General features: G+C 39.1%; 1 protein-coding gene across 6 annotated transcripts in view; it reads right to left on the bottom strand.

Annotated features, from left to right (window-relative positions):
* EPHA3 (EPH receptor A3) overlaps window positions 1-20566 on the bottom strand; it is a 186124-nt gene that overhangs the window by 34700 nt on the left and 130858 nt on the right. For 4 of the 6 annotated variants that reach the window (XM_019285940.3, XM_039555072.1, XM_039555043.1 and 1 more), the window contains exons 6-10: window positions 15796-15920; window positions 8457-8619; window positions 6824-6926; window positions 6307-6374; window positions 2592-2717 (exon numbers count right to left, since the gene is read on the bottom strand). In XM_019285940.3, coding sequence (XP_019141485.1) covers window positions 2592-2717; window positions 6307-6374; window positions 6824-6926; window positions 8457-8619; window positions 15796-15920 — 585 coding nt within the window. The remainder of the gene's footprint in view (window positions 1-2591; window positions 2718-6306; window positions 6375-6823; window positions 6927-8456; window positions 8620-15795; window positions 15921-20566) is intronic. The other 2 variants (XM_039555052.1, XM_039555064.1) reach the window with 1 other exon arrangement.

Genomic DNA, 20566 nt, shown 5'->3' with positions numbered 1-20566 from the left:
CAATACTTTGATCGACAAGGTGTTATGCTACAAGTGTATTTCAACTTCAAAAGAAAAGCAAATGCTTTCTTGTTCAGCAAAGCATACAGTTAAATCTACCCCAAATCAAGAAAGTACTTTCTGTAGTGTTCTCCTACTGCCCAGTTGGATTTAAACTTCTGAAGTGGTTTGTTGAACTGAATCCATAAAAATAAGTGAGTTATTTTAAAAGAAAGAATTAGCGTAAAGAAAAATCTGAAAAAGTGGCTCCTGACCTCAATTTTCCTATGCTTAGCCTCCCACTAAAATCCCTTGTGTTTTTCTTGAGGTTCTTTTGGACAAGAATATTTCCTTATTGCATTGCATGTTTTCAAAGCTATGTAAGCTCTGAAAGCCCCTCTCTTCTCAGAGACTCCTGGCAAAAGCTGTGAAAAACTGCTTGGTGTACTTCAGAATATTGAGACTGCTTGCCTGACTTGAAGGTCTCATTACTTACGTCACACTTCAAGGCAGTTAAATGAATCCCTTCTTCTCAAATCCCTGTCTTTTTCATAATTTCATTCACACTTGCCTTGCAAAGGACAAGGGCAGGAAGAGACCAAGCCATTCACTCAAGTAAGTCATTGACTCAGTAAGAGCCAGGAAATGCCTTTCTGGTTTTGGGGAGAAGTGTTCCTGAAGAAGTTGCCTCAGAGGCACTCTGAATGTAAAAGCCACCACGTGCTGAGAGTGACAGCAGTGTAAAGTGATGCCACAAACCCAGTTTGGAAGCTCCCAGCACTCTGTGGCCTGATTTTCATCTGTTCTTCCCCTCCTGGCTCCTCCTGTTGGCATCTCAAGCAACGGCTAAGAGGAAATGTTAACTGTAATGCCTGATGTACTTCAGGATACATGAATTGAGTTATGGTGCCCAGAAAAAGGTGTTATGATATCTTGAGCCCAAGGTTTAATGCAAAAAGTTTGCAGGAACCCTCTGCCACTTAGCTCTGTTGGTTTGAGCAGGGTACTGATAATGCCAAGGTCCAGGTTCAATCCCTGTGTGGACCATTCACTTAAGAGCTAGACTCCATGATCTGTGGGGGTCCCTTCCAACTCAGAATTCACTGCAGTGGAACAGAAAGACTTTCTTTTAAAACACCTGACTCCTTTAGGACATAGTCCTTTTTTGGAGCCTCTCAAAAAACTCTTCCTCTGTTTTCAGAGGCCATATTTGACAAACTTTGGATTACCTCTTACTCTAACGTGTATCTTGACTAAAAATAGGTCAGAACAACCAAGCTGTAAAACATGGCATGATCCTTAGGAAGTTCTTTTCTAGATTCATATACTGCATACAGCCCAAATTTAGAAAGCTTCAACTTGCAAACAAGGGCTCCTGAAAGTCTTACAAGGAAACAAACACATTGTCCCTGGACTTAAATTTTGAGTATCCTCCTTCTCCATGCCCACACTAATTCCCTATTACGTGCAGTAAGCAGGCTTTTGCTGCCTTGACTGAAGATGATGGAGAACAGTGCACTCTTGTGGGGCAAAATTAAAACCAGCAAGGAACACAGATTCTACCTGTCCATAAAAAAACTTCAACCAAAAAAAGCTGAGTAGCTTCAGTCAGACAGGATGAAAACAGTTCCTTTTTTTTTGCTGGGTGATTCAGGAGGTGCACTGAGTACAGTAGCTTGGGTTCTACACTTTTTCCAGTTGAAAATCTTTTGCTGTGCACTCGAAGTCTGCCTCTCACATCTCACGGTTTTAATTGAAACCGTGTATTTAGAGAGAAGCTAAACCAATCAACAGTAAAGGAACAAGTATTTTTCAATGGATTAAAAATCAATAGTACTCCTCATAAATGCTTTAATATAGGAGGAAAGGTAACACTCCATGATCTTCTGGCTCAATGAGACAATCTGCCACTTCACTTGAGGGAGGAAGCACACATCCTCTCAGGAGCTACATGCTGCATTGCAACACTCAGGGTAATGGGACTTTCTGAAATCTGGCTCCTCTGTTACAAAATCTGATCATTTCACCAGCTTGTTTCCTGTAAATCCAACAATCTGTGGCACCTGTATGGCTCAGACAGTCAGTTATTGGACAGACAACCCTCTCCTCCTAAATCGATAATTCAAATCCAAAGCAGTGACCAAAATCAATCCAACGACCAAAGGTCACTGCAGTCTGATGGATGCGTGGTGACTGGTATGAAATGAGTTTGTGGTTTCACTCAAGGCACAATAGTCAAGAGCCCTTTTATGGGGGAAAAAAAGAAAAAGAAAAAAACATCTTCACAGCTGATAACATTCTCTGTGCTGCGCTGACAGGTTTTAAAGAGAAACATAGAAGTGAGGCTGAATGACCCTTCCAACAGTGGTGCACTCAACTATGGGCTTGGTGTCCTTTGAAAAACTGTCTTGCTGTCTGCTTTCTTTGAGGAAAAAAAGAAATATAATGTTGTGTGCCCTTAACTCCGTACTGAAATCAGCTGTAAATATGACCTACCAATTTGAAGACTTTCTAGAACATTTTCTTTCCAGTCACAACTATGAACCCAAAGATATAAAACAGCATTTACAGGAAAAAGCCATCTTTAGTTCAACATATCTGGTGGTCATTACCTGCTCCAACTACTTTATCAATGGATATATTGGAAGCATCCAGTTCCTTGGCAAATTCATGCACAGCTTGGTTGGGATCCTCATATGTGTGTGGATCTACGTAAGTCCTCAGGCCTGGGAGTTTTACTGTGTAAAAACATATTCAGAGAGAAAATGTTACTTAGGCTTGAGTAATCCTTCTAAAGAAAACTTACGAGACAATAGAAAACAAATCAACAGAAGGAAAAGGTATTCTTCAAATCAAACTGGTTTTTACAGGTCTTCAGAACCTTTGTACAGAGTGAAACCAGACACTGATGTACTGCAGAGAAGTCTTGACAACCCATTTCAAATATCTGCACATGTAGTATTTAACTGCTTTTCAAATATTAAAATACCACTCACCCCTCCCGGGCTGCTACGTTTAGATGCTGCCTTATACTGACCCTTCCAAAGTAACAACAAAGGGGCAAGGAACAAAATGTGTTGCTACAGTCAGCCTGAAAAGTTCTTAGGAATACACTAAGAAAGCCGATTAACTCCAACTTTTTTTTCCCCAAGTCCATCAACAAGATGCATAATAAGAAACTTATACATGAAAAAATGCATCCCTGCCTCAATCCCTCTACCAGAACATACAAGGATGGTAGACAATTGTTCTTAATAAAAACTGGTTCTAGAGCTCTGTTCCCCTTACACCCATGTTACTATTTTGGCCCCCTCTACAGTTTCCTGGCTAGGGATTGCTGGAAGAGATCATTCCCAACCTTTGCCTCCAACAAAAATGCTGAAGGCAAAGCACAGCCTCATTCCCCCTCCCCAGCTCAAAGCCTTGCCTGTGTTTGCACCCAGTACTTTCTGTTCCTGCCTCTGTATTCATTTTACAACAGGAATATATTTTATTAACAAAAAGTGAAATACCCAGCTTGAAGTTTTCTGCTTCTGACACAAACTCTACATTCCCAGACATGTATTCCAGCTTCCCTAACTGTACCAGTTGGTCTTGTAAAAAATATTAACTCCTTCTACAAACACTGCTTTAACCCACTCAGGAATATCCTTTCCAGCTTAGCATTATTATACTGCAGCAATTTTTTCACTGCGCTAAAACAGTTAAACCTTTTTTTGCTGGGGTTGCACAGATGGGAAAAAATACCTTTGGACCATGAGAGCACATATCAAACAATGCAAACCGTACATAAAAAAGGAAAAAAAAATCAATTTTATGGAGATTTATTTGCCTCAGAATTGACAAGAACAGGATAAAACTGAGTTCCCAAGCTAATTGCCTTGAAAACAATGCAAAGCAAGAGCCGTGCTCTCAACACAAGGGCTGCATGTGCACAGCGTTAAAGGCCGACTGTGTTTCCTTCAAGAGCCTGATGAGTACAGAATTACCTGCAAGTAAAACAAAAAGTAATTGGCTGTATATTGCCGTTGGTTAAAAATCTTGTAAATGCTCCTTCCCGTCCATGCTGAATGCACATTACAGGCCCCCCCATATCCCCAATAAAAATAACAATTAAAAGCTTCTGCACTGTGGGGTTTTGGGCTTCGGATTTTAATGCTGACCCCAGAGGTTCCCGAGATCAGGTGATGGTGGCTGCAAGGAGAATAATCCCTTCACACCAATAATTAAGGGCAGCCTGTGTAGGAACTGGGTTCTGTCATGAAATACAGATAATAAACACGTGCACATGTGTTAAGCTGCACTACTTTACAGCTCATTCTGTGCAAACATAATAATTTACATTTTCATTTTAACAGCACAAATTGCCCTAAAGGTAGCAAAAAAATAAAAAAGGCCCAGCCAGAGAAGGCAAAGGGAGAGGATCTGAGGAGGTGAAACATTTTTGTTCCTTTGAAGTAATATTATAGGATTTGTAATAAGGCTGCAGGGAATAGTTCATGGCTGGAGCCTTTTTAAAAGTAATTCAGAGTAAACTGACTGAAATAAACCAGCTGCTGTATTTAAGATGCTGAAAGTTTACGACAGCCATGGAAGTTACTTTATCCTATTTTAGTTCATAGGAGCAATTTTGTTATTTTTTGGGAAAGACCGCAATTTGGTAGATTAAAAGTTTCAACAGCCACACACGTATGCACTTACAAATTCTAACAGATAAATATCTGCAAAATCTAAAATAACTAATTTTTAAGAACTTCTAACAGAAGTACCAGGCCCATGATTGGCTCTGTTCTTACTGCACAGTGAATCAGCATGGCACTACTCAGAAAACAGTACATAAATATCTAAAGTCAAATTAAAAGCAATTTAATCCACAGGAATTTAACAGCACCGACATGTTTAAGAATAGTGATTGCAACTTTCCATTGTGTGGGAGTAAGGAGAGCAAATTCTGACCTGTTATTTGTCTGTGACACTTATTTTACTGGCTGCTTTTATTTTATAACCTCATTAAATTTGGATGATGAAGCATTAATTCTATGGGCCACATGTAACCGTAGACATTTTTTTGAGAATAGTTGGTTTGCAGTTGTTGGGCTGCACGAAGCAAACCCACTGCTACAGCTTGTGTATCGCCTGACAGTGCTGGGGAAGGAGGCAGAAACTGTGGATATTCATGCTCTTGGCTCTCTGGAGATAAGGAGGGGCTGGGAACTTAAAATAATAATAATTTGAACAGTCAGAGAACAGTTATTCCATTGTCACGAGGATTGGGAAGCAGTTCTAATTTCCAGCTACTGCTGGAAAATCCCTCATTAAAATGTTAATTCTTTTATATTTGGGGAGGAGGCACCTGATTATGGTACCAGCAGCTCTTTCCTTGCAAATAGCAGAGTGCCAATGTTGTGTGCAAAAAACCCCCACATATATTAACATTACAACATGCTAAGCAGCAGAAATATCTGGTTCAACATGGTTTACACGGTGCAGCACGACACTCATCTGGAGCTGAAACAGTTGCAAAGATGAACTACTGCTTCTTATTTAACAAATCCTCACTAATATCAAGAATTATGTGGGTGAAAAAAATTATTCTGGTCTTGGTGTCTAAGAGAGGCATTATCTTTGCCTGTAAGGATATAAAAATCCAAAGTACAATGATTTTAAAAAAACCAAACAAGTAATCCCCCCATTCAGGAATTAGGCTATCTCCTTCTTTTCCCCTCAGCTTCTCCGGCTCCAAAACTAATTTATTCCTGTTTTAAAGGGTGTATGGGTGTGATCCAATCTTCAGGATCCACAGCTCTAGTGTGGAAAAGTGTAACATAGTTATGCACATTGCAGAGAGAATCCAGGATCAGATTATTACCATTATTTGTAGGTGAACTTTGTCAAGCAAACAATTTTCACAGTTCCTTTAGTGTTCATCAAGACAGGTTTAATTGATTTATATTTTGCTTTGGGGAAAAAAAAAAGTATATATTTCTTAGACTTTATATGATGAGGAAGTTGCAGTTACACTCTGGATTTCAGTGATGCACAGCAGAACCAATATCACAATTCCAACCACATGCATTGTTCGAACATAGACAGCGATGTTTTGCTCATTACTAACCTGAACACAGATGAAAGAAGTTGAAACAAAGAATAATTGTTCGGGGAAAATCTCCTTACCCACAAGAGAAGGGATAATTCTCTTCCTAATTTCACCTTGGTTTAAGTGAGGTATGGCTCTCTTTTTTTTTTTTTTTAATTGAAAAATATCAGTTACCTAGGGGATGAATTCAACAGTTCTGGAAGCATTAAAATAAGGCATCAGTAACTTACAATGGCCGTTCCCAAAATGCAGCCTTTTCTCATCAGTGCCATGTTTAGACTTCTTGTATCCACAGAATCTACAAGCAACAGACAAAAAAAAAAATATAGAGAATTTTATGTGTTAACTGCAGGTGGAAACAGAATAAAATGTTCTCCCTGCACAATTAAATGGCTGTTTGAAAGTTTAATGATATTTACATTCTCTGTGCCCTATAGAGGCATGTGATGTTCTCAGGGAATTTGAGGAAATTGGCTAATGAGAGGATTTGTTGATTTTTGACCCCTACAGTTTAATTTTACAATTGCCTGAGAATGTGTTTATAGCGTTTTTTAACAACTGCTGCATGATTTGGGCTGCTAACGTTAGCGGGCTCATTACTGACTGTGAGGCAGTGTTTGGAGCTCCCGGGCAGCAGATAAAGGATTGAAAACCAGCCACACCACAACACCCGATGTGCCACAGTCATCAGGGCCCCTCTGGGACGTGGAAACAGGAGAAAATGCGCAAATCAGACACCAGACTCACCTCCCAATCAAGATGTACACCACCACTGTGAGGAGAATGATGGCCACTGCTGCTGAAATGGCAATCATCACCACCTGGCTGTTCTCACTGGAGATGGAGAACGCTGCAAAGTCAACACAAAAATATATAAATAACCTTACACACGCACATCACACTGATGATATCACAACTGACATGCATAAAGGGGACAGAGATCATTATATAGCATTTGGTGTCCTGGCAGTATTTAATCCAGTACAGAATTTTTCATCAAGCAAATAAATACAAGGGAAGAAAACATAAGACTACAGCTATCTTTGCCAATTTACCAAAGTTGTTTCTGCTACTCTTAATTTTTACTCTTGCTAATTGTAGCAACCTGCTGGCAAACTGATACTTATATACAAACATATACTTAAGTAGCACACATGTCGTGTATGCCATACATACTTTGTGTCATGCTCAGTAAGGAACTTTTCCTTGGCAAGAAATCCCATAATCATCACCTTCACTTTCCCTTCTGTATGATGGAAAGTGCTTTTAGGAGCTGAGTTTCCCAGTTAAGCCTGACAATATCCACATGAAGGTTGTGGAAAGCCAGGGCATGCAGACACAGATGTCTACAGGGAAAATAAGGGCGGTTTTCTGCCTTATGTTGGGTATCCCCCTGTGGTCCCTAAGCATGGAGCTTTAGACTGTTCTATAATGACAGGATGACTTTAGACCTTTGGTGTGAGGACCAGTTTCCAGCAGAGACCTCCTGAGCTTCCCTGAACACAGCAGGACTGAACTCCTCAGCACTGTGCTTTAAGTCAGCTGTCCAAACCAAGCTGAGAGCTACCACTCCTGGCTCACACAGGTTAGAGAGCTTCTGTTTAGGGTCACATCATTCCCATCTCCACCTATTACACACCTGCAACTGCACTCAGTTGTGATAACTTGGCACAGGAATCAACTTATGCCATTTGTTGGTCATCTGTGTAATTTGTACACTCATTATTGAGATGTGCACCACTGTCTCCTTCCACATTTCTACTTTTTCTTTTTCCCCTTCTTTTGGTAACATTACTTTGCAGAGAAAACTCATTTACCTCTAAATTGCTAATTTTTTTATTTCTGCAACTGATTTTTTTCTCCTTGTTATAATTGTCCTACCTTGAGCTCTAGTTTCAACTAGTATGCCAAGTCACCATAACAGCAATTTGTAACTCTGTTTTTTAAACAGGAAGCTTGTTTGCCTTTCACAATAAGAGCTGGGGTGGAGAAGGAAGAAGTGGGGATGAAATACATAAAATATCTCAAATATACATGGAAGCCAAGTGAAAAATTTGCTTGACACTACTCTTTGTTTTCCTATCAAACATCCTCCCTCAGCAAGAGCCATGGCCTAGCAAGGCATCGATTCTGGCCTGAGGTAGAAGCAGGGCAAGGAATGGAACAAAACACCATCTGTGATAGTTATGGGATACTCTTTTATAGCCTGTTTCAAGTTTAATGATAAAATATAAAGTTATACAGCAATGCTACCAAGAAAGACACATCATAAATAGTTATGAGACGCGTTTCCTCAGCTAGAGAAGGAGTGAAAGCAACCATTCAGATCAGTCAGAAACTGGGCAGGATGTCAGTATAAACCCTTTGAACAAATACATACAGTCTGGGCTGGTTTCAAACTCAAACTTGCGGCTGCTTGTCCCATATCCAGCTGCAGTTCGGGCTCGGATTTGGAAGATATAGGTGGTATCAGGCTTGAGGCCACTGATGGTAACGTTGGTGCCCTTGGCTCTCAGAATAGTATAGCTTGTCTCTTGTTCCTGCTTTTGAAAAAAGAATTGATCGGATTAAAACCACACCCTAAAAAACAGAAACGATAGGTACTAAATTACTACAAACATCCTGGAGAGGACTGGCATATTAAATATTTATAGCCTGACAAATGCTTGTACAAACATTCATTTTCAATCATCTTTTAACAAGATATCTTAAATCATCAGATTTTCTATGGTATTGTGCTGTAAATTGAATACTAGACACGCTGAGTATATGACATTTTATTAAATGGCTTTGCAACATTTTGTCCGTGGTCTGTAATACAGGAAGAAAATTATTAAAAGATTATTTAAAAAACGTAAATCAGGTTTGCCTACTGCACTGAACTGGAAGTGCACAACAGGCCAACTTAGACATTTTAGGGCCGTGCAGAGCTGTTTCAGGATGCAGTTTTTACTGCCTCACATTTTACAAGACAGTGGTTACCTTTATAACAGTCAAGAGAAACCCCACTTGGGCTCCTCAGCCCAGAAAAGAGGCAGATTTAGCTGGTTTTCTACTATGCTATAAAAACTATGAGATAGTTGTGTCCATCCTCATTTGGACAAAACCTGAACTCAGTCCTGGACTACGTTCATAACCCCACTCTGCTTAATAGTCACCTAAGTCTGACATAATGTTTTTTATATAAAATAAGAGGAGGACTGGTTTGTAATTTGGTAAGTTTGGATACACTTCACACCATGTGAAAAGCTAACTCTGAAAAAAGTATGTCTCAGTCCCCCTGTAAGCACATAATCTTAACATTTAAGCATGCATTTGGAGCCTGAGGTAGTGCTTATTTTACTAAAGCCATCTTGTACCAAAAGAGCATTTTTGGCTTCCTAAATATGGCAGCTGGAACTGTCTCAGGAAAAAAACCTCTTGGCCAGCAGCCACACATGTGGGAAATTGTGAGAATCTCAATTGTTTAGGTTCCCCACCATGAACATTTTTTATTCTGGAGGTGGTGGGGGTTTCATGTGATGTCCTTTTACTTTGAACACTCTGCAAAACACTGCACCCATTGAATTTTGCCGGGTTGAAAGCAGAAACCGAGCAAATGCACGTCGGATGCAGAGAATCTCACCTAATTCTCATCATGTTTTATGGCATTGCATTAGCTGGTGAGGGGCTGACATTTCAACTCTGACAACACTGGAGTGCCAATGCACGAGCACAGGGGTTGGAAAATACTCAACACGCTCACTGCCAAGGCCATTTCACCTCCACGTGTAAAGTTCAAGTGACTGGAGTTGTTTTAGCGTGTTTACTCTGCTGTGCTGTCTGCAGGAATAGAGTCAGGATATTCTAGGTTAGTAGGTGAACATCAGAAACTGTTCACTTTGGTGTGCTAAAGAAGCCTAAGTGCCCTGTTCTTGGCAGTCTTTGATATAGAGCAACAGAAACATTTACACCATAGTTAGGGGAATTGCCAGAATCTCCACGTAATATTCAACATTATGCTCATGAGAAAGAACAGTGAAAGGAAACAAAGAAAGAAAAAAAGGAAAAAAAAAACCAAAAAAACACCAACCAAAAAAAAAACCACCAAAAAAAAAACAAAAACCAAAAAACCAAAAACACCAACCAGAAAACGCAGCTAAGCCCGTGCCTAAAAGTTACCATCCAGAATCCAAACCTCAGACAGGGTGAGCTGGACCCAGTCTTCAAAGAATGACCATAAAAATGTTTACCATGGCCCATTTTCTTTGCCCAGTAAAAATAAAAGGAAATCAGCGTTGGACCTCCTCAGAGTTTCCCTGTACTTCTCTAAAACGTTCTCTGTTCTAAATTCAGGGGAGCAAATTTACAGGAAGACACTCTAAAAAGCTAACAGGCTTGTGTAAAATTATTTATTTTAGAACCAACAAAGGCCTAGCACTATAATTTGCAGGCTTTCCTTATCTTGTCATTCAGTTGGATGTAGGGAACTATTTTAATTTCAAAGACATAATAATCTTGTCTTTAAAACACAACATCTTTTGTGTATGCTATGACTGGACATTCATTTTGATCTCACTTTAGGCTGCTTTTATGAAATGCAAACATTTCCTTCTGGTGCAGATACATACGTGCAAGGGAAAATATAGTCATGGCCCTGTCTGTTAATAATCCACATTGGAACTTGGAAAATAAACCTCTAAAACAATGGTATGGAGGATGTAATGGTATCTCAGTTTATGGGAAGCTTTTTACACACATATTTTGTAAGTCATTTTTTATGTTACTAGTAATCAAATCAGTGCAACACCACATAAAAGCCCAAGTTTATCTTTCTTGGGGATAAAGCAAAACTTCAGAGATACAGCACCATAAGCAGGAATACACAAAAAGGAGAGCCAGTCTGCCAAGCAGAACTTTAACCAAACACTCTGCCTGAGGATAAATTTGAACTTGGAGGCACAAAGCAATTTCTTCCTGAATATTTCTGCATAGTTTACCAGACACAATCTTTGCTGGGAAGCAAATCCCACTACTGTTGGTGTCTCGTTTGCAAGTGACATTTTCTAATTTTATACTTTGTTTTACAAAAAACATATTTTGGAGACATTTTAAATTGACAGTGGCAGCACCAGTAAGGGAGAATGATCTGTTCTTTTCCAGATAAGCCCAGAGAGTACTTATATCATATAAGGAAAAATATTTTTTCCATTGGCTTCATGTGCACTTGAGAGGCCAAAACCTGGCTACACATTTCTGGGAGGCCACGGCCTGATACTGCTTCCTTTATTGCCAAAGTGAACTCTTCATGGATATGACATTTCCTCCAAGTCTCGTGGAGTATTCATGGCCTACCTACACTCAAAGCCAGAATAATAAGAGTTTAAAAGCAACAGGGTGCATTTGAATGCACTTTTTCAGCCTCAGAGAGAGTACAAAGTGCAGAGTTATGTGTTGGCTGTAACCACTGATCACACAATTCCTATGACACCAAAGCAAATCTATTTTAGCAATGTGAGACTGCAGCTGAATTTCACTCACTGTTTGCAGAAGACTCCATCTAAATAAAGTGCACATAATTTAATTGTAAGCCACATATTTAATTGAAACAAAAGCCACATATTTAATTGAAACAATTAATAGTTTATGAGTGGTATTTAAGAGATGGCTTTTTTCTGTACCTTCACATGAAATGATGTACTCCTTCAAGAGAACATTATTATGTGAACAAGGACAAGGAGGAAACAAAGAATAGGACTTGTGCATGAAAGCAACATGGCTTTGTTATTTATGCACTTTGATGGCTGAGGCACTTAAAATTCAGGACAGCATTATATGGATGAACTAAACTGAGGTGTCATTTAGTACCATTAACTCAACATAAACTGTTATGCCTTACCATAAAAGAAATGCCTAAAAATTCCATATGGTCTCCCTCTAAAAGAGGATTTTGTTTCTTTTAAATGTTTTGAATAAGTATTGATTGGGGCTTCATAATCAAGCTCTAAAATTTTTTACAAAAAGTACAATTCTATTCCAACCGCTGCTCCTGAAAAACTGCAACTCAGTCCATAATGCTATGAAGTGTTCAAAGCCAGGCTGGATGGGGCTTTGGACAACCTGGGATAGTGGAAATAATCCCTGCCTATAGCAGGGGGTTGGAACTAGATGATCTTAACGTCCTTTCCAGTCCAAGCCATTCTGATTCATTCCAAAAAGTTAGAATAGTTTCCTAAAGCTGTAGCTACTAATTTCTTTAGACACATATAAAGCTCTGGTCTTTTGGCTACACAAGGGCAATAACTGCTGAAAAAACCCAAAAACAAATGGGTTAATTAACTAGCCTTGGGAAAATGAATATATTCCACACATTTTTATGACAATAATGAATTAGAAAAACTACACGATATTATAATGTGGACACATGACATTCTATTTTTTATTCCAAATCTCTTGTAACATCCTAAATACCTTAAGAACAGCTTAGCAAAATAATGTCACAAACAAGAGGTATGACAGAATTGGGCTGACCTGTATTGCTCTATTAATGCTCTGGTTTTTAATTTCTAAGGGATGACAAAACACATATCAGCTGAAAACAAGCAGGATGAAAAAGGATGGCTCAACATAAATCATCTACCAGCAATCAGGTAGATGACTGCCAGGAGAAATACTCAGATATGCTAACTCTGAAGGGTTTATTTCCATCTAACAGTGGTGGGGTTTCTGATGAGCACAACCAAGACGATTTCTGAAGCAGGAAAGCAAATGGAAGGGACCAGTTTGAAAAGAAATCTCTCCTTTTAAAAGAGGAGGGAATGAAGCATGCTTAGAGATCTCAGATTGAAAAGCAGCATCTTTCAAAGGTGTTTCGTGGAGGAATGAAGAGTAACAATCCAACATGAGCTGCTCTGGCCTCAGGTAAGTTTATCACAGCATTAGTTTTGAACCTATTATAATTTGCTTAAAAATACATAGATTCAAGTCTCCTGACAACAGATTTGCTTTTTAAATTTTTTTCCCCCTCATAAACCCTGAGGAATAGGCCTCTGACTCCCCAAGGGCCTGCAGGATACACATTAAAAGTGCTGGTGCCAGAAGGTTGGCTTTTCAAAAGCCTTTTGCTCTAAATGGTCTGGCTCCCATTGTCAAGCACTTGGCTCCCTGGTTTAAGAAAACTGTCTGGTGCATATGAACTCTTGATCACAGACTTCAAAGGGGCGAAACACATGTGCAAGATCAGCCTCCTAAGACCGCGGGTTGTCTTATAAAGCTGTCTTATGACAACCAATTGCTCCCTGAGAGTGCACCCAGTGGGAATAGGAGCTGCATGCTCTGTCTGTGCACACAACAGCACGGGATGACAGTTTTCTTGAACAGAAAACCCCAATTTCGGTGTAGAAAGATGATCACAACATCCCAAACCAACACAAATAAAACTTATTGGTGATTTAATTAAAATTAACTGAATGCACACAGCGGGGAAAAAAATCTCTCCCTTTGGAGCAAGTAAAACTCAAGAGATCACCTGTGCTGTTTTTGGCTGTGGTAGAACTAATTTTCTACACGGCAGCTAGCTGTGGCTTTGGGAATTGCGCTGAAAACAGACAGGTTTGATAATACAGAGATATTTTTATTATTGCTGAACAGTGCTGACAGTGCAAAGGCCTCTTACACCTTTCCAATGAGGAGGCTGGGGGTGAACAAGGATTTGGAAGGTGACACAGCCAGAACAGTTGATTCCAGCTGAACACAAGAACATCCCATCCCACATGGCACCATGCTCAGCATGTAAAGCTTGGGAAGAAGAAGGAAGAGGGGGATACTTGGAGCGATGGCATTTGTCTTCCCAAGTCCCTGTTACATGTGATGGAGCTCTCTTTCCTGGGGATGGCTGAACATGGGAAGTGGCAAATGAATTCCTTGTTTTGCTTTACCTGGTAAAGTGTCTTATCTCAAACGATGAGCTTTATCACTTTTACTCTGACAGTTCTCTCCTCATCCCACAGGGACAGGAGTGAGAGTGGCTGCGCGGGGTTTAGCTGCCAGCTGGGATTAAACCACAACATCACCCTAATTCCAAGATGCAGAAGAGAGAGCTGTGTGCCACAGCCTTTACCCTGCGGCACAAAATTCCCCAGGCAAGGGCTTCCACCTGGGGAGACTGGAGCTGGAGCTGCCACAGCTCTTGGAAAACAAAGGTAGGGCCAGTGGCAGCAAGAGCAGTCAGAGGTAGGTCTCAAATCAAGCACAAGTTGATCATCTGGAAAAACAACCTGGCCTGTGCAAAGCAAGCTGAAGTTCTGGCATCTTTCAGGTGTAGGTTCTTTGTGATGTAAATGGATACTTCAAGCCTTGCTAAAAGCCAATAAAAGTGTCTCTTCCCTTAAAAGAAATTTGGAAGTAAGAGACCGGAAATAATTCCTGCATCCTTTTTGTACTAAGGTTGTACAAATCAAAACAATCTGGTCTGTGAGCTGGTTCTTCTTTGCTTCTCAGGCTCAGGATCTGAAACTGATCCTGTCCTCACTGAAATGAAAAAAAAAAAAAAACCAAGAGTGGAAGTCCACAGAATGCTGCTCCATTATGTGAGACTGAGCTGAAATGTTTCAGATGATTTCTTTTTCTCCCTTTATCACTAGCACGAGGTATGTTTAGATTTTCACTAGGGTTTTTGAAGGTTCAAGTTCTCACCAAAAAACTCTTCCCAAAATCAGATTACATGAATTTGGGAGAAATCTTTTCAGCATACAGCCTTCTGATCCTCTTTCTTCAGCTGAAGATCAGGCATGAACTATCAGCACCACACTGTCCCACTGTAAAGCTCCATGAAAAAAAAAAATTCTAAAGATTAACTGAATACTTACAGAGTATTTTAACAACATTTTCTTAGAGGATATTATCACTACATCTTCTCTGGTATGTATGAAATATAAGCCTGATTATTAGATATGAAGAGCGTTAGCAAATGCTCAATTAAACCAGAATTCTGGCATTTTATTCAAAGTTTGTTAAAGTCAGTAGCAATGTATCAAATAGATCTATCAAAAAATGGCTAATACCACACTTCTCAATCTCCACAGCAATTTAGGACCTTTTCAATTCTACCAGCAACACCTCCTAAAAAGCTCCTATTACAATTTTTCTTTTTTCTAAATACAGATCACTATAGGAGGATGTATAAATAAAGAGTTGTAAATAAAAGAAAATGTCAATAAAAAGCAGAACATATTTCATGGCAGATTTTCTGTCATTTGTAGTCATTTGCTTATAATTTATGAAGAATTCAGTTATTAATAAAAAGAACTTTCACAGTGCAAAGTAGCCCAGAAGATCAGCCAACATTTTCCAAATAATTTTCATGTAAAAGATGCTTGTGCCAAAGGGAAGCACCAGCACATGGGTGCTGATAGATAAATGTATGAACACTGACAGCATGATAGAACAGCATAATAAGAAAATTTTAGTCAGGAGAATAGGAAAAAAAAGGAATTACGTATTGACTGCATTACTTTGTGTTTGTTCTGATGTGCTTGGGGACGAATTTGGTAGACAACACAATGATTTCACTTTGTATTTCCTGATGTTCTCATTACCAAAAATCGAGCAATTCCAACACTTAGTGCCATTGTGGCAGACTGAGTAAACCTGAGTGCTTCTGAATCATTAACACAGGGGCAAGATGCAATGATTTCATCACAGTACTGCTGAGGAAAACCCCTCCCCTTTGATCTTCCCACCTTTTCATAGTATTTGACCTCGTAGTCCAATATGATCCCGTTGGGATGCTCGGGCTCTTGCCAAGAGAGGGACACGCTGTTCCTGGACGTCCTGTCCTTCCTTATGACTGTGATGGGGGATGGAGCTGCAGAAGGGTGGGGGGGAGGGGAGGGAGAGAAGCAAACCGAGTTTATCTCCGTTCCAGTTCTTGGCAAAGAGCGCGCTTTCCATTTAAACGACTCCCGAGCAAAGGTCTGGCCCCGCATCAACAGCGAGCAGCTGGACTGCAGCCGTGCTACTCATGCCTTGGAGCACCCTGGTCTCATGGAAAATGAGCTGAGATTTTTCTCCTCGACTGGAGGACTGGTGGCAAGGCAGCAGATGGTTTTGATCTGCTACTACAGTGTAAGCAATGAAATACATTCAATGGATGAAAATACGGAGCAAAATAGCAGCACTACCTATTTGTTATAATGCTGAGGTATTATCATTACCAGACTGCAGAACTCTGATAACATTTTGATATGAAAGTCTAAAAGGGTGCTGGGATGCATTAAGTACAAGGAGCTCCTGGTATTCATGGCTGGGAATAACCATCAGCACAATTCAGCCTCTTTGGCATCATGATTTGGTAAGCTCTCCAGATTAAAATTGCTCCCATACACACTTCTCCTTCACCACGTTTCTTTGAAAATGAAATTTGAATGAAAAAGAAAAATCTAAACTGTAAAATAACGTATTTTTTTTACATGCATTGATCAGGGTTAGGCGTGACAACTGATTGCATGCCACAGATTCACCCACCACCCACGACTTGGAAATAATATCAATGTTAAACAAACACATAAAAAAATCATAATTACTTAAGATTCTTGAACACTGGTCCAGTTTTAGACCACCCAGATCCATAAGTTGTTCCAAGACCAGGTCTGGGTTTCCTGGACTCACTAAAAGCCGTGCAACTTTTTTAAAAATTATTTTGTTTTGTTTCTTTTGGGTTGGCTTCCCACTTCAAATGCTTCTCTTCCATGATTTTGGCCAAAATTAATCAGATTATATCTTACAGATCACACACTGAAGGTTGTAACTGCCATTTCAAAAAAAATCTTTTACTAATAAACAGCCTTTTATCTTAACATGTAAATAAAATGTGTTTATAAGTTCAACATTTGCTATCCTAATAAAAAGGTTCTAGAGCTATCTCAGCAATTTAGTATCAGCTGAATCCTCTGAAGCTTTTATTGTTCATATAAAACCAGCTGCACTTTACAGGCATTACATATTTACATGCTTTAGCCAGTACCCTTTCTGTCTGGGTTTTCATTTCTGCAAAGGAACTTTCAATAGCCAGGAGAAAAAAAAAAAGGGGAGGAAAAAAAGAAGAAAAAAAAAGAAAAAAAGAAATGTTTTAATTAAAATAAATTTTGGAAAATTCATTCCAGCAAAATATACCTTCCAGTCCTGAGTCATAATCTAAGTAGTGAAATCCTCCTTTAATGGAGTGGAGGATCCACCTTGTCATGTTCATTCCAGGCTGAACGCATCCCCTGAACAGCATTTTCACATTTCACATGGTTCACAAAAGATTAAAAAGTTGCAATTTTTGTTTCATCAGCAGGACAAATTTATCCTGTATTTAAACTACTAATATAAATTGCTGTAGGGCTTTTTTTTTTTTGGTAAGGTTTACTTATTTCAAGTAGAACGCGAAAGAGTCTGTCTATTTTACTCAGCCTCACCAGAGCTATGCTTGGTGAAAAGGAGGTGAAAAGCATTTAGGGGAAGTAGACAGGATTTGTGTGCAACAAACATCCTTCAGCAATTCCACTTGAATTCCACAAACCAGTGCCAGAGCCAAAACACAAAAGTGCTTAGCAGGCTGAACTTCCCTGCTGTAGCCAGCTCCATGTGAACTCATATATCCATACTTGCTGCTTTTATGCTCTCCTAAGTCATTTTTATGTCTTCTTTTTAAGTCAAGCTATTTATTTTTTTTTTTTTTTTTCTTGGTATGTGAGTAGATTGTCAAGCCCAGTACCCAGCTGTTAACACTTCCCATTAAGGTAAAATTAATACTGATTTTATGAATAATTAATATATGATTAACAGAAACAGCTTTTCCCCTAATAAATTATGGTAATTTTGCTCTAACAGATTCTCAGGGCAGGCTGAAACAATCTTGCATGCTCCAATACAGATATACTTTAAAAAAAACAAAAGCTTTCTTCTAACGCAGTATTAATTATTTTGAGCTCATTTGCACACATCTCTGCAGATGCTCCCAGTAACTTATCTCCCAGCAGTTTATTAGAAAACATCTGCTCTGCAGTTATCAATAACATCATAAAACATTCATATACCTTCCCTAATCCCTAGGGTTCCCAAAGCTGCTCAGAAATGAGACATCCAGAGTGTCTGGAAGAGTCAGCATCCCACTGCAAGGGCAGAGGGAGGGGAGATAAATAATCAGGGGAACATAATGTTTCAGCCTCCTTTAATTCCACACCAAGCTGAGATAAAATGGAAAAAATTCCCAGCTTATAACCTTTCTTTGCTGGTCACTGAGAAGCTGGACAGTCAGAGTTTTAAATTTTAATGCATTCTTTTAGGATTTTTTTGCTATACCTGTCGGATAGGTGGGTTTGGAAAGTGTTCCAAATCTTGAACCCAATTAAAGGAAATATCTTGTTGAGATAATTTCCAAGTTTATGCTTAAACCTACTGCCATCAATGAATTTTAGATACAGTAAGAGTTAAGGTAACCTGAATATGGCCCCAACCCAGGCCTGGGTTGTAGCTGGGAGAAATAATTTGACATTTGGACCATTTAATTAATTTCTTTTTGTACGCATCCCCAGAATACATTGTAAAACTTAATAAACTCTGTTCTAAATAGTGTCTAAGCAGAAGTCAGCCTTAATTTCCATTTTGTAATACCAGAGCAACTTGGTTACTGTATTTTACTATTTAATTGGAAGAGTCTGAAAATCCAGCAGAGAGAAAAATCGAAGTTAAAGGCAATTAACAGTGAAGGCATCATCATACTCAGCAATGCAGTCTTTAGTCTTCCACATGAGGAAGAGAGAACCAAGAGTTTCCTGAAAAGAATTAAATAACCACAGTAGGATGAAACCAAATTCAAAATCAGGCTACAAAAAGAAAGAGAAATACGTGATATTTAGAACAGCCATTTTTCATTGAATCGCCATGATTTTTCTATCTTAAACTGAAAATTTAAAATGACATTTCTGCCTCAAATCTGCAGCTCCCACTGACAAAATAAAGTTTGCATTCTGGGTTAGCAAATAATGAGACCATTATGAAGCTTTTTAGGATTAGTTGAAGTTTTAAAAACTATATTAAAGTCTCATTAGCAATGCAAAGGCTAAATTAGTTTATCATTTAGAAAACATGCATGCAAAGGTGAAACTTAAGGACAATACTTTTTTAGACTAAGAACATGAATTAATGCTGTTTCAGTGATTTTTTAAATTAATCCCATGTCTTGTATGCCTCTATGTATTTCCATTTTTATCGATATTTTGATTAATGTATTAGTAGTCACTTCTTCACTTGAATAAGAGCTGGCTTTTTATGATTAACTTTAGGCTCGTATGGACATACATGAAGAGTTTTAGTCTCAGGAGTCCCATACAATGCACAGAGAGGCATTTTTACACATCACATGGTTAGAATTTGTCTGGCACTGCAGCCTAACTGCTTTAAGCACTTAATAGGAGCCTTGAAAACTCCCTGGAGTTAAGAGGGGAAATGTACTTTGAGCACTCTGTGTTGTTAGGTAGCATTTGTGACAACTGGGAATGTGGATGTTGAAAAGGTAACAAACACAATGATTCAGGGAGCTTAGGCTCAAGTGTAAAAAACTCCTCAGTCATGACTATTAAAGGTGCAAGCAAATAACATGAAGGATCTGCAGAGACGACAATAAAACTCTGCTCAAATTGATTTCCCACTGAAACTGACCCCAACAGATGATTTGTTTTCCTCCAGTTTAATAGCAGCTATATATAAATTTCCTTATTGACTTTTTCCTTATTCCTTGGTTATTGTTTTCATATGTGACTGGCCTACAGATGTATAAATGCACTGGAAGAAAATTCCCTGTCCTGTGACAGGGAGAACTCAGTATTAACTCTGGGAAGGCACGTGTGTACAACTGCTGAAACATTTAGAGCCCTATTGTTTCTGGCTTAGGCTTTGAGATCACAAATTAAATTTTAGGAAAGGATTTAATTCTAAAATGACTCACAGCTCACTTCCAGCTTTTGCTTGCAAACGAGAGTAAAATATGCTTTGCCTAGGATGTTCCAAACTATGCTGAAAGATGGTGACCAAGCAGAATTGACTGTATTACTCAATTTTCAACTTCTGCCCTCCTGAACAAATGAACTTGTTCCTTTTTCTTTCTTTAGAAAACTGATGCTGTTATTATCTAATCATAATACTGTAATCTGATATAACCTATAAATTTTCTTTAATGTCTATGAAGCCCCTAGGAGGTAATGTGGAACAAGAGCAGTAAATAAAAATCATAACCTGAAAATTAAATCTGTGTTCTCTGACAGTAGAATCCATAGGGACTCAAACCTAAATCAGTCTTAGAGGACCAGCATACAAACCACAAAACTATCATACAATCCAAAGTAGAAATACCAGTGTTTGAATGAACAAACTGATCTCTCACTTGGAGGCAGTTTCTCTGGGACACTGGACCCACACCCACAGTGTCAGGACACGAGAGAACCAACCCTGGTGCATGGCTGGGTCTGG

This window comes from Corvus cornix, chromosome 1 (assembly GCF_000738735.6).
Source record: "Corvus cornix cornix isolate S_Up_H32 chromosome 1, ASM73873v5, whole genome shotgun sequence".
Classification (NCBI taxonomy): Eukaryota; Metazoa; Chordata; class Aves; order Passeriformes; family Corvidae; genus Corvus; species Corvus cornix.
The sequence above is the reverse complement of the archived record's forward strand: the minus strand, read 5'-3'. Positions and strand labels throughout refer to the sequence as shown.